This window comes from Gorilla gorilla, chromosome 9 (assembly GCF_029281585.2).
Source record: "Gorilla gorilla gorilla isolate KB3781 chromosome 9, NHGRI_mGorGor1-v2.1_pri, whole genome shotgun sequence".
NCBI lineage: Eukaryota > Metazoa > Chordata > Mammalia > Primates > Hominidae > Gorilla > Gorilla gorilla.
In genome coordinates, this window is record NC_073233.2 from 90,709,968 (window position 1) to 90,724,917 (window position 14,950).

Genomic DNA, 14,950 nt, shown 5'->3' on the forward strand with positions numbered 1-14,950 from the left:
CTAGTATTGTTTTGGCCCTTAAATTCCCACCCAAATCGATTGTTCTCTGATGCTGAAACAAAATAGTTACCAAATGCTTTGATAGACAACTCATTACAATGAGAACTGAAGGCTCCCAAAATAGGACAAAGATTTTCCTGTATCTCCCAGATGCCAGGGAAAGTAAAGGAAATATTTCAGCTTTCCATCCCAAGAATGAACTCTATATATGCCCTTAAAAAAAAAATGCCATAAAAATGATCAAGCTCAAGGTACAGTTTTTTAAAAGCGGAAAATGTTCCCAAGGCAGGGTGAAGAAAAAAAAATTATTGAGAGAAAATGAAAAGAAACAAGGAGGAAGAAATCTTTCAACAGAGTAGAAACTGTTAGTCTCTCTCTCTCTGTCTCTCTGTGTCCCTGAAAGGTTTTGATCCAACCCTATTTGTTATCCTAGAAAAGCTCTCTGAAGAAAGGTCTCAGTGTAAGAACTGCTTGAAAGAAGCCAACCCCTTGGAAATAGGAATGGCTTGGCCATTTATTAATGTCAAATATGCTGCCTGCATGAATTAGTCAGCTTGTCTTTTGGAAGTCATACAGAAAAGTTCTTGTGCACCTGCCTGTTAGTGTCTAACACTTCTGGTTTTAATGACAGCAGTAACAACTATCAGAAAATAAAATTTTAAAAATTTAAAAGCTGAATATTACTATATTCTACTTTTGGAATAGCTGATTCATCAATTTTTAAAGGCTTCTTACTGAAATATAATTAGTGACTACAGCATAAAGCTTGCTCAGATTTAAAAAGACAAAACAGAGTCATTTTCCTAAACTGGCAGAATTCAACCAAATTAAAACTGACCTTAGAAACAAAGAGAAATGGAGCAGAAAAAGGCCAGATTTCTTACTGGCAGTACCACAGTGGCCAACATCCCAGAACTAAGAAAAGCTGCCAAGTGGAGGAGAAAAAATTAAAGGACTTTCCAAAAACAGCTAAGCCCAGTGCACACAGCATTCCCATCAGCCGGAGTCGAAGTGAGCTTCAGAAGCAACACACAGGTATAAGGTCCAGCTGTATTATTTATTTACAGCACAGTTCAAAGTCATTAAATCCAGTACAAAAGAAATGGCTCTCACTTCCTGGATTGGCACCAGACATCCTACCAGCTGCAATTACATCATTTTTTATCTATCTTCTGCTTTTACTTTGTGTAGGGTAGGGATGGGGACTTACAAATGGGCCAAAGACACTTCAACCTCAAAACCAAAGAGAAATCTCTGCTTGCAGAGATACAAAGAAAGTAACTCTCCCTCTTATGAAAAGCAATCAGGAACTCTACTCCAGTTATGAGGGCCACTGATGGTGTGGGAGAGCTATCAAGAAGATTCTTCCTAGACGTGCTGCAAAGACAGTGAGAACCCAGGAAATCACATTCATGGGACACTTGCTCTTACCGTCATCACCCTCTATTCTATCTCAACCTTGGCCCCATCAAATCTAATGATAAACAAAAGAAGGTAATTACATGTAGAAAATCAAAGTGAATGGGAATGTGGTGGTGTGAACATAAAAGAAGAAATTGAAAACAATCAAAAGTTTCTCAGTGCTGCTTTCCCGCACTGTCATAGAAATCTCTGATCCAATTCTTCATATGTCTAACTTCCAAGGAGCGGGCTAACAGCACAGACGTAGGATCTAAGGCATTCTTGGTGCGGAGATCTAAGTGGTGGGCCCCCTCTGAGATGGTGACTGCAACCAGAGTGTCTGTGATATCCTTAGTTACTCCACCTCCTGACCAGGGGTCTAGTTCACCATTGCTGCAAGTGAAAAAAAGAAGAAAAAATAAAGTTGTTAGTTTTTCGTGTTAACACTCAGATAAGCTAGAAGAAACCTATTATATGTTTAACACCTAAAATTATAAACTTGTAACCTGGGGGATTTGATCTGAGGATCTAATTTATCATATGGAGAGATACTTCATACTGGAGTTTTGCAATATTCATGCAACCAGGTGCAAAAAAAGAACCAGAGATAATTGAAGGAGGTGTTCCCACAAATCAAGCTAGACTGTACTGGGATATGAAATTTAGAAACCTGAATTTCAATCCTGATTTCATTATTCAAAAGTTATATAATGCAAGTTACCTGACTCAGTTTCCTCATCTGTAAAATGGAGATAACAGGCCAGGCGCAGTGGCTCATGCCTGTAATCTTTGCTCTTTGGGAGGCCAAGATGGTGAATCGCTTAAGCCCAGGAGTTCAAAACAAGCCTGGGCAATTGGTGAAACTCCGTCTTCTCGAGGGAGGGAAGAAGGGAGAAAGGGAGGAAAGAAGAAAGGGAAGAAAGAAGAAAGGGAGGTAGGGAGGGAGGGAGGGAAGGAGAAGGCTGCATTTTTTATCCAATACAGTACAGTACTTTGGGAAACAGGATGGTAGATCTAAAAAAGGTCACCAGGATCTGGAATCTGAAAATTTGGGCATTACACAAAAATCTTCATTTTACATTAGCTTTAAAGTTAAGGAAATGCTACTAGGTTTTTAGTCTCAGCTGGTTCACACAACACAATTCAGAATAATGTAAAGAGAATCAGTCACTGAAACTGAGTATCTAGTTTCACTGAGTAAAAAATCCAATACAACCACAGACAGCATCCCTAATAATATTTCTGAATAGTTTTGTTGAGATATAATTCATCTACCACAGAATTCGTCCATCTAAAGCACATAATTCAATGGTTTTTAGTATACTCAGAGTTGTGCAACCAGCACCACGATCCATTTTAGAACATTTTCATCACCCCAAATAGAAACCCATACTCATTAGCAGTCACTCCCCATCTTCCTGCCTTGCTCTCAGCCTCAGGAAACCATGAATCTATTTTCTGAATCTATAGATTTGCCTATTCTGGACATTTCATACAAATGGAATTAAATAGTAGGCGGTCTTTTGTAACTGATCTCTTTCACTCAGTGTAATGTTTTCAAGTTTCACCCATGTTGTGGCATGAATCAGTACATGTTCCTTTTTATTGCCAAATAATATTTCATTTATGGATACATCATATTTTATTTATCTCTTCATCATTTGATGCACGTTTGTATTGTTTCCACTTTTTGGCCAATGAGTATTGCTCCTTTGAACATTCACATACAAGTTTTTGTGTGGATGCATGATTTCACTTCTCTTAGGCATACACTTAGGAATTTCTAGGATATATAGTAACAACCTATTGATTAGCTACCAGACTACTTTCCAAAGGGACTACACCATTTTATATTCCCAGTAGCAACATTTGAGGGTTCCACTTTCTCTACATCTTCAACACTTATTATTATCTGTCTATTTTAGACATCCTAGGCTAGTAAGTATTAAATGGTATTTCACTGTGGTTTTAATTTGCATTTCCCAAGAGACTGATGGTATTTAAACATCTTATGTGCTGATTGGCCATTTTTATATCTTCTTTGGGAAAATGCTTAGTCATATCTTTGTTCATTTTTTAACTAGGGTTATATATCTTTTTATTTTTGAGTGAGAGCTCACACTCTCTTAACTTGTGTGTTGTAGAGTAAGAAAAGCATGAGCTTTGGGATCAGACACACTTTGGTTCCAATTTCAGGTCTGCCTCTCATCTACCTAATCTCATGGAAACAGATTCCTTAGGGAAAAAACTGGCACTGAAATACCTGGATCTAAGTACTCAGCCCATTGCAAGCATTAGATCATTTTCCCCTTGCATGGCACTCTTGGCATATCTTTACCCACATACCACTTGAAATTACTTATAGAACATTTTTATGTGTGTCCTAATATTTGTTTAATGCAAACTCTGTTTTGCTGGTATTGTTTACAAAGCCTTATCTATTCTAGATACAAGTCCCTTATCAAATATATGACTTGCAAATATTTTCTCCCATTCTGTAGACTATCTTCTAACTTTCTTGATAGTATCATTTGCAGCACAAGTTTTTCATTTTCATGAAGTCGATTTATCTATTTTTTCTCATTGTTTATGTTTTTGGTATGGTATCCAAGAAACTGGTGTCTAACCCACAGTCATGAAGATTTATTCCTATGTTTTCCTCTATGAGATTTATCATTTTAGCTCTTACATTTAAGCCTTTGATCTATTCTGAGTTGACTTTTTTGTTATAGTATGAAATAGGGAGCCAACCTCATTCTTCTGCATGCGGATCTCCAGTTTTCCCAGCATCATTTGTTGAAAAAACTATTCTTTTCTCAATGAATTGTCTTGCTACTTTTGTTAAAAATCAATATGCCATACATATAAGGTTTGACTTCTGGACACTCGATTCTCTTCCACTTGTCTATATGTCTATCCTTATGCCAGTATCACACTGTATTGACTGTAGCTTTGTAATAAGTTTGAAATCAGGAAGTGTGAGTTCTTCAAGTTCGTTCTTCCTTTTCAAGATTGTTTTGGCTATTCTGGGTCCCATATATTCCTATATGAATTTCAGGATCAGTTTGTCAATTTCCATTTTTTTTTAAAAAAAGTCCAGCTGGAAATTTGACAGAGATCACATTGAATCTGTGGATCAACTTGAGAAGTATAGTCATCTTAATAGTATTAATTCTTCTAATACATAAACATGAGATGTCTTTCCATTTAAAGGAAGCAATTTTTAACGTCTTTGTTTCCAATGTATATATCTTGCACTTCTTTTGTTAAATTTATTCCAAAGCATTTTATTCTTGATGCTATTTAAATCAAATTTTTCCCTAGTATAACATATTATGCATAGATTGCATTCGTGTTTACAAAGCCTTTCACATTTGTTCATTGTAACAACCCTATGAAGTAGGTTTAATTACAATTCTTTTATAAAAGAGAAAACTAATGCCCAAAGAGGTTAAAAGGCTGCCAAAATCATTTGATTTGGCAAATCTGAGATTCAAACACAGTTCTAAAAACCCTAGTCCAATGCTTAATTTTACACTATGTTGCATTTCAGTGGAACCATGACTGCTGTTGGAAGTCGACAGCTTACACTCTCTTGTGTGCTGCAAAGTAAGAAAAGCATAAGCTTTGGGATCAGACACACTTTGGTTCCAGTCCCAGGTCTGCCTCTCATCTACCTAATCTCATTGAAACAGATTCCTTAGGAAAAAAACTGTCACTGAAATACCTGGATCTGAGTATTCCACCCATGGCATGTATTAGATCACTTTCCCCTTGAATGGTACCTCTCGGCATATCTATACCCACCACTTGAAATCAGTTCTAGAACATTTTATGTGTGTCCTGATATTTGTTTAATGCAAACTCCACTTTGCTGGTATTGTTTACAAAGCCTGAAATAAAAAGTCTTCAAGCCCACATTATCAAATACATGAAAATAATTCCCATAATTTGCAAAATCATCAAAAAATTTCTCAGCTATAAGTACAACCTATATACAGATGACTACCAAATAATGTATCTAGCCAGGATTGTTCCCCTAAACTTCAGAACCAAAGTTCAATGGTGTACTTGACATTTTTACATGGAAGTCAAATTAGACACTTGGCAGTTCCTGATGCTCCCCAAATGCCAACCAGCTCCTCCTGCCATCTTCTCCAATCTCTGTCAATGGGAAGTCTATCCTTTTCATTGTTCAGGCCAAAAAGTTTGATGTCACTCTTTAATCTTTTTGGTTTCACTCTTTAATTTTCTCATTGTTTAACACACAATCTGTCAACAAATCCTGTCATCTATATCTTCAAATATATCCATAATCTGACCATTTTGTATTACCTCCACTGCACAACCCGGATCCAAGTCACCATTATCTCTAGCCTGAGTTACTATAATAGCCTTTTAACTGATCTTCCTGCCTCTACTCTTGTCTCCCTATAATTTAATATCAATAGAGCAGGCAACTTGATCCTGTTAAAACCTAACCAGATAATGTCATTCCTTTTCTCAAAATGCTCCAAGTTTTCCCATCTCATTCACAGTAAAAACCTAAGTCCTTACTAGAACCAACAAGTTTCTACATGATTCGGGCCCTCTGCTCCCTCCCTGATTTCACCTTCTATTACTCTTTCACTTACTAACTCCACTCCAGCCACACTGACCTTACTCCACGTGAAGAAGAACGTGCTGGGGACACTTCTCTTTGAAGGCCTTTGCCTTTGGTTAATCCTCTTACCCCACCAACCTCATGGCTAGCTCCTTTACTTCCTCTATATCATTTTTTAAAAGTCACCCCTTGATGAAGTCTTCCCTGGTCACTCTAATAAAAAATTTCAACTGTTTTCCCTCCCTATGACATTTTATAGTCCCCTTCCCCGGTTTACTTTTTTCTCCTTGTCACTCATATCCTTCTAACATATTTATAAGTTCTATCTTGTTTCATTTCCTATCTCTCAAACTAGAACTCCATGAGAGCTGAGATTTTTGTCCATATTGTTTATTTCTACATCTCCAAGTTCCTAGAAGCAGACCTGGCTTACAAAAGGAGGCCCAAAAAATTTACTGAATGAACTTAAAAAGTGTCTAGTTGTCTGTGGCCTCATACTGGATGCCCATCATAGACATCTATAAATACACGTATGCAAGTTCATAAACATGTTGTAAATCACTTTGGTACTTTTTACGTGGGAAAGAAAAGTTGATATAAATGATTAATAGAAATATAAAGAGACTAACCTTCAGCTGTGTGTTAATAGTGGAAAGAACAATTAATTAATTCAGTAGATCTACGTTGTATATTTTTACTAGCTGCATGACTTTGGGTAAGTTACTGACCCCTGTGAACCTCAATTCTCACTGGATTATAGAAAAAAAATGTTTTTTAAGAAAGATAATACCCTTCTCTCAGAGAACTACTGTGAGGCCCAAGTCAAATAATATATGTGAAAATAAATAAACTATAAATACTACACAAATGTGTGATGTCATTATAGTTATTACCATACTCTGTAAGCATAATAAGTATTACCACCACCAAGAGGTAAATGAATCATGAAAATGTAAATGTACAAATTATATGAGAAAAAAAATTTAGGTACATTAAGTATATGTGTGTTTGTAATACAATCTAAAATTGCCTGTCCTGGCCAGGCACGGTGGCTCACACCTATAATCCCAGCACTTTGGGAGGCCGAGGTGGATGGATCAGTTGAGGTAAGGAGTTCAAGACCAGCCTGCCCAATATGGTGAAACCCTGCCTCTACTAAAAATACAACAATTAGCCGGGCGTGGTGGGGCATGCATGTAGTCCCAGCTACTTGGGAGGCTGAGGCAGGAGAATGGCTTGAACCCGGGAGGTAGAGGTTGCAGTGAGCCCAGATCATGCCACTGCAATCCAGCCTGGGTGACAGAGCAAGACTCCATCTCAAAAAAAAAAAAAAAAAAAAAACTACACTCCAGAAGTGTACTTTTTTGGTTTTATTAAAAACAAAAAGGAACACTCATGTAAAATAGAAGCCTTAGTTTTCAACTACCAGGTAAACTTTTAAAGTAAACTACATAAGGAGTTGGATTCTCTTAAATTAACAAATCGCCTTTATCATTATTCCAAATTGACAAGCCCAACCCAGATAGGAAACTCTCCATTATTTGCAAAACAAAGAAGCTATCCCAACAGCCACATAATAAGCAAACTGCATTTGATTTAAAAGGTCATCTGAAATAGCCTAGTGGCTTAGCAACAGTGTTTGGAGTTGCTGAGAGACCTAAGATGCACATGGACTTGAATTTCTTGGTCCTAGACATGTGAAAGCTAAACCAGTCATTGGAAAATCTACAAAAAAAAAAAAAAAAATCCTGGCTTTCATGAGAGGATCTAGATGCCTGGGTAAAATTCCCCCAACAGGGAGCTTCACTTAGTCACTGGCAACAATTAATTTGCCTGAGAAATTATGTTAAACTAACCAGCTCCTCAGGGACTCCCTTTTGGATTATTACTAAAATAACTGAGAATGACTATTGGTAAAATAATGCCTACAAGTTGGGAAAGACAATAAAACTCCCCCCAAAAAACAATTGTGGAATAAAAAAAGAATTGCTGTAATGAGACTATTAACAGGTAAACAAATGTTTACTGAGTGCCTATTATATATCAGGCACTGATTGGGCACGGGACTCCACAGTCAACAAAACAGACAAAATCTCTGTTGCTTACTTCCACAATAATTTGTTCCTTGAAATAACCCTGTTAGGTACTCATTATTATTCCTAACTAATATGAATTGGCAATTTGCCCAAGGCCATGCAGCTAATTCAGGGAAGAAGAAAAATGGCATCAAGGTCTACCCGACTTCAAAGCCTTAACAGAAAAATCTCCAATCCAACAGTTAAAGATTAAACTTCCCAACCGGAAAAGCAATCACACTTGGATTCATGTGAGGCAGCCTAAGGAGAGGCCTGGAAACAAAGATTAAGATACCTTCCACAGGGCTCCTTGGACACTTTCTTTTTTTTTTAATTATACTTTAAGTTCTGAGATACATGTGCAGAATGTGCAAGTTTGTTACATAGGTATACACGTGCCATGGTGGTTTGCTGCACGCATCAACCCGTCATCTACATTAGGTATTTCTCCTAATGCTATCCCTCCCCAACCCTCACCACCCAACAGGCCCCAGTGTGTTATGTTCCCCTCCCTGAGTCCATGTGTTCTCATTGTTCAGCTCACACTTATGAGTGAGAACACATGGTGTTTGATTTTCTGTTCCTGTGTTAGTTTGCTGAGAATGATGGTTTCCAGCTTCATCCATGGCCATGCAAAGGACATGAACTCATCCTTTTTATGGCTACATAGTATTCCATGGTGTATATGTGTCACATTTTCTTTATCTAGTTAATCATTGATGGGTATTTGGGTTAGTTCCAAGTCTCTGCTATTGTGACTAGTGCTGCAATAAACATACATCTGCATGTGTCTTTTTAGAATGATTTTTAATCCTTTGAATATATACCTAGGAATGGGATTGCTGGGTCAAATGGCTCTAGATCCTGGAGGAATTGCCACAGTCTTCCACAATAGTTGAACTAATTTACACTCCCACCAACAGTATAAAAATCTTCCTATTTCCCCACACCCTCTCCAGTATCTGTTGTTTCCTGACTTTTTAATAATCGCCATTCTAACTGGTGTGAAATGGTGTCTCATTGTGGTTTTGAGTTGCATTTCTCTAATGATCAGTGATGATGAGCTTTTTTTCATATGTTTGTTGGCCGCATAAATATCTTCTTTTGAGAAGTGTCTGTTCATATCCTTTGCCCACTTTCTGATGGGGTTATTTGTTTTTCTCTTGTACATTTGTTTAAGTTCCTTGTAGATTCTAGATATTAGCCCTTTGTTAGATGGACAGATTGCAAAAATTTTCTCCTATTCTGTAGGTTGCCTGTTCACTCTGATGATAATTTATTTTGCTGTGCAGAAGTCTTTAGTTTAATTAGATCCCATTTGTCAATTTTGGCTTTTGTTGCCATTGCTTTTGGTGTTTTAGTCATGAAGTCTTTGCCCATGTCTATGCTTGGACACCTTCTTACTCAGCAACCAGAAATGTTTCACAGCTAGTGGTCATGAAGTACACAGAACAGACACACCTATGGCTGTTCTTTTACTTTGGGAGTGCTCTTTCTTCAGAAAAGTATGAGAATTTTGAATTTTTTAATTACTTAATTTTTGCATTGTATTTCTCATACCTACCAAACTATAGAAAAAGATTTCTTTGTAGAAGTAGACTTGCCACTGCTAAAAGATAAACCAGCATCTTTACACAGTCTTGCCTTTAAACTTTCACATGCTTCTGAAGCCTTCCTGAGCTGTGTATTTCATTCATCATCCTTATCAACAACAGGCACATTTATTGAGCATTCATTATGCGCCAGTCACTGTAGCAGATGCTAAAGATACAGAGATGATTAAGATGAAGTCCCTGCCAGTGATAAATTCACAATCTCATGGGGCAGATAGAAACGCAAACAGGTAACTACCACATGGAGTGATAAGCGGTATTTACAGGTGCTAGTAGAAGTAAGGGGGAAGTGGAAACCTATCCTCCCTTATGGAATATTTCTTGGAGAAGGTATGAATCTTAAGGAAAAAGGAAAAAGAGGATGAGAAAGGACATTCAGGGACCATTTCATGCCAGTTAGGATGGCGATTATTAAAAAGTCAGGAAACAACAGATACTGGAGAGGGTGTGGGGAAATAGGAACATTTTTACACTGTTGGTGGGAGTGTAAATTAGTTCAATCATTGTGGAAGACAGTGTGGCAATTCCTCCAGGATCTAGAGCCATTTGACCCAGCAATCCCATTCCTGGGTATATACTCCCTTTATGTTCTGTGGCTAGAACATAAAGGGCAAGGTGAAGAGTGTACTTTCATTTATTCATTCAACAAATATTTTTTGAGCATAGATATTTGCCAGATCTGGGCCAAGTACTTTGATGGGCTAACTCTTTTAATGCATCACAACAACTTTATGGGGTGAGTGGTATTATTATTCTCACTTCACAAAGGATAAAACTGAGAATCAAAAAAGCTTAAGTAATTTTACTCAAGACAGCTCATTCTACCTTTGTATAGCTCTTCTTGAAAGTCCTTTCTTACACTGAGCTAAAAGTTTCTTACATGGAGCTCTAATTCCTACCCACTTACTTTTCTCACAAAATATGCCCCCTTCTCCAATGATGATGATGATAGTGATGATGATGATGATCATCATCATCGCTTTGACAATCTGAGAAAGATAACATAAAAAAGCAAATGGATAACTAATATACTTGTAAAAGGACTGGAGGAAATGAGCTTCTTGCCCTTCCACCTCCGGCCATGTAAGGGTGCTGCCTTAAGGTGCCATCTTGAAAGCAGAGACTGGGCCGTCACCAGACACCAAACCTGCCAGCATCCTCATCTTGGGCTTCCCAGCCTCCGTAACTGTGAGCGATACATTTGTGCTGTTTATATATTACCCAGTCTCAGGTGTTTTGCTATAGCAGTGCTAGTGGACTAAGACAAACCCAAAGGCTTATATTTAGGTCTTTTTCAACCCTCTCAGTTCTTTCAAGTTTTCCTATTTCAAATACCATAAATTTGGCACAATTTCCTTAAACATCCTAAGCAGACTTATTTGTTTAACTGTCACTTTATAAGACTGAGCTGGAGTATAGTTTTGAAGAATCCTGTTGAGAACAAGGAATACAACATAAGGAAATTAAACAAAAAGCAGTTTTACGTTTTCCATTAAAGTGTCTTGCCTTTTATTTGGGGACAGGTATCCTGCTGGGTGGAATACTATGCAGCCATAAAAAGGAATGAGATCATGTCCTTTGTAGGGACATGGATGGAGCTGGAAGCCATTAACCTCAGCAAACTAATGCAGGAACAGAAAACCAAACACTGCATGTTCTCATTTATAAGTGGGAGCTGAACAATGAGAACACATGGATACAGTGAGGGGAACAACACACACTGGGGCCTGTCAGTGGGTGGAGTGGGGGGAAAGAGAGCATTAAGAAAAACAGCTAAGGCCAGGCACAGTGGCTCATGCCTGTAATCCCAGCACTTTGGGAGGCCGAGGCAGGCGGATCACCTGAGGTCAGGAGTTTGGGACCAGCCTGGCCAGCGTGGTGAAACCCCATCTCTACTAAAAATACAAAAATTAGCCAGGTGAGCTGTAGTTCCAGCTACTTGGGAAGCTGAGGCAAGAGAATGGCTTGAATCCAGGAGGCGGAGGTTGCAGTGAGCCAAGATCATGCCATTGCACTCCAGCCTGGGCGACAAGAGCAAAACTCTATCTCAAAAGAAAAAGAAAAATAGCTAATGCGTGCTGGATTTAACATCTAGGTGATGGGTTGATAGGTGCAGCAAACCACCATGGTGCACGTTTACCTATGTAACAAACCTGCACATCCTACACATGTACCCCAGAATTTAAAAATTAAAATTAAAAATTAAAAAAGAAAATAGAATGAGTCTAATAAGTCTAATAAGAGGCCTTTTTTTGCAAAGTGGGCAGTGCCACTAGCCTAAACTCAGAGTCAACTTCCAGGCAAACAGCTCTCCTCATCCCTAAAAGCTTTTGGCTATGTACCAAAGGCCAAATTTGACTTATTTAAAAGAATTTGTAGAGCACAGTGGTCGGAGAGGTACTGGCAGGAGCAGCAATGCTGCCAGGGGCCTGGGGCTGGGCTGTCCGAGTTCCCATGTGCTGAGCCCACTTGAGCCACAGCCACGTCCGGGGATGAGACAGTTTTTGATCCTACTATGAGCAAGAAGAAAAAGAAGAATCCCTTTATGTTAGATGAGGAAGGGGATACACAAACAGAGAAAAACCAGCCCAAGAAGTGGAACCAGAACCAGCTGAGGACAATGATGTAGAAGCCGATGAAGACGACGGTAGGAGAAAAGACATTTCTGATGTTCTAGGTGACTTGAACTTCTTTAATCAGAAGAAAAAGGAGAAAAAAAAGACATTTGATACTGATAAAGCTGAAGAAGTTGTAAAGGATCTTAAGATTGAAAGTGATGTTCAAGAACCAGATGAATCAGGGGAGGCCCTTGACATTATGCTTGGCAATAAAAAGAAGAATGTCAAGTTCCCAGATGAGGATGGAATACTAAAGACACAGCTCTAGCCGGGCGTGGTGGCTCATGCCTGTAATCCCAGCATTTTGGGAGTCCGAGTCAGGTGGATCACAAGGTCAGGAAATCGAGACCATCCTGGCTAACATGGTTGAAACCCCATCTCTACTAAAAATACAAAAAATTAGCTGGGCGTGGTGGTGGGAGCCTGTAGTTCCAGCTACTTGGGAGGCTGAGGCAGGAGAATGGTGTGAACCCAGGAGGCAGAGGTTGCAGTGAACAGAGATTGTGCCACTGCACTCCAGCCTGGGTGACAGAGTGAGACTCCATCTCAAAAAAAAAAAAAAAAAAAAAAAAGACACAGCTCTAGAAGATGAAGACAGCAAAAAAGACGATGCTGTCTCATTCAGTAATCAGATAGGCCCTGCGAGGTAGGTCAGAAAGAGACTGCACATATGAGGAGCTACTGGATCATGTGTTCAACATTATAAGGGGAAAGAATCCAGACACAGTTGCTTGAAAGAAAAGGAAATTCACCATGAAACCTCTACAGGTCGTCCAAGTAGGAACCAAGAAAACTCCTTTCATCAACTTTATGGATATCTGTAAACTATTACATCAACAGCCCAAATGTCCCCTTGCATTTTTTTCATTTTTTTTTTGTTTTGTTTTTATGGTTTTTGGGGGGGTTTTTGTTTGTTTGTTTTTTGAGACAAGATCTGGCTCTATTGCCCAGGCTAGAGTGTAGTGGTGCAATCTCAGCTCACTATAACCTCCACCTCCTGGGCTCAAGCCATCCTGCCACCTCAGCCTCCTGAGTAGCTGAGACTGCAGGCACATGCCATCATGCCAACTAATTTTTGTATATTTTGTAGAGATGGGGTTTCACCATGTTTCCCAGAATGGTCTCAAACTCCTGGGCTCAAGCAAGCCATTTGCCCTGGCCTCCCAAAGTGCTGGGATTACAGGAGTGAGCCACTGCATCCAGCCTCCTTGCATTTTTGTTGGCTGCATTGGGTACAAGTGGTTCTACAGATGGTAATAACCAACTTGTAATCAAAGGAAGATTCCCATAGAAACAGAAAATGTCTTGAGGAGATATATCAAGGAATATGTCATTTAAGTTATGGGGCTCCACCCTTATGAACAGAGTAGTGCCTCATAAAAGGGCTGGAGGAAACTAGCCCTTGATACATCAAGGAATTGTCAAGGTGATGTCACACATGCCAATCACCAGACACAATCCTGCAGAAGGGCATCCGACTCTATTTCTTACAGTGTGAAAGTTGTCCTTCTCAATGTTCTGTTGCCAGTATCAACACCAGGCTGTCATGGGCAAATAAGCACAGCTCCATGCCAAAGCTAACCAATTTGCTAATCACTAACTTTGCAAATTGTGTTGTGGAGATTTGGCTGGATAAGTATGCCATCAGAGTGGATCTACCATTGTATTAAAAACGAGATTAAAAAGCTGCCAAGTTCTTTGGTGAGTAGTTGGTTGGTCTGAAATCCTTGCAAGATGGCGATGCTCAAGCTGGTGATATATCCATTGCCTACTTTAACAACTGTCAGAGAAATGTGACATGGGGTAAGGAGGTGCCTTTTACAAATCATTCATAGACTTCTGTAAAATGCAAGATAAAGTTTTAACAGATTTTTTTTTCAAAAAATAAAAACTAAAACAAATAAAAGAACTTCTAAAAGAATGACATTTACAATTTTAAAAATAGCTCTGGTTAACAGGTATGTAGTGGTATCTCCTATTTCTATATAGACTTGGGGAAATTCTTGATTAACTCGTTGCTATTTTAATAGCTGACAACCTAATGTTCAACTCAAAACACAGAAATTTTGAAGTCCCAGTCAGATACACATAGAGTCTGCTCAATTAACTCTAATGTGAACCAGTGGCAACTGTGTGACTTCTTAAGGAACAGTGTAATGTAGAAAAACAAACATGGGATTTGTAGTCAGGCCATGATAGAAAGCTGGCTTTATCACTTAGTAACTAAAACAAAGCTGGATGAGCTTTGGCAAGTGATTGAACACAGTGACCTTCAGTTTCCTTCACAGTAAAAAAGGGGCTATAAAAACTACTTCACAGGGTTGTTGTGAGGATTTAACCAGGTAATTTATTTAAAGTGCCTCATTTAGTACTTGGAACAGAATGAAGTGGGCACTTCAAAAGTGATGAATACTGAAAATTTTTTATTACCATCAACAACAACATAACAATAATAAGACAAATTAAGAACAACAGATGATGCTTTATTTGTGCTGGAGAGTTTTTTTAATATTTAAAAAATTTTGTTGCTGTTGATTTTTAAGACTTTCATAAAGCACATTGGTAATAGAGCAAAAAACCTATCTCTTCTCAGCATCCTATCTTTCAAGGCATAGGAAAACATGACAGGTAGCACTGTTG

General features: G+C 38.6%; 1 protein-coding gene across 8 annotated transcripts in view; it reads right to left on the reverse strand.

The window, feature by feature from the left end:
- Positions 1-1,038: 1,038 nt before the first annotated feature.
- Positions 1,039-14,950, reverse strand: part of PRCP (prolylcarboxypeptidase) — a 147,637-nt gene continuing 133,725 nt past the window's right edge. For all 8 annotated transcript variants that reach the window (XM_055355558.1, XM_019037236.3, XM_019037237.4 and 5 more), the window contains exon 9: positions 1,039-1,794. In XM_055355558.1, the coding sequence (XP_055211533.1) occupies positions 1,578-1,794 (217 nt within the window). In that variant the 3' untranslated portion in view covers positions 1,039-1,577. The remainder of the gene's footprint in view (positions 1,795-14,950) is intronic.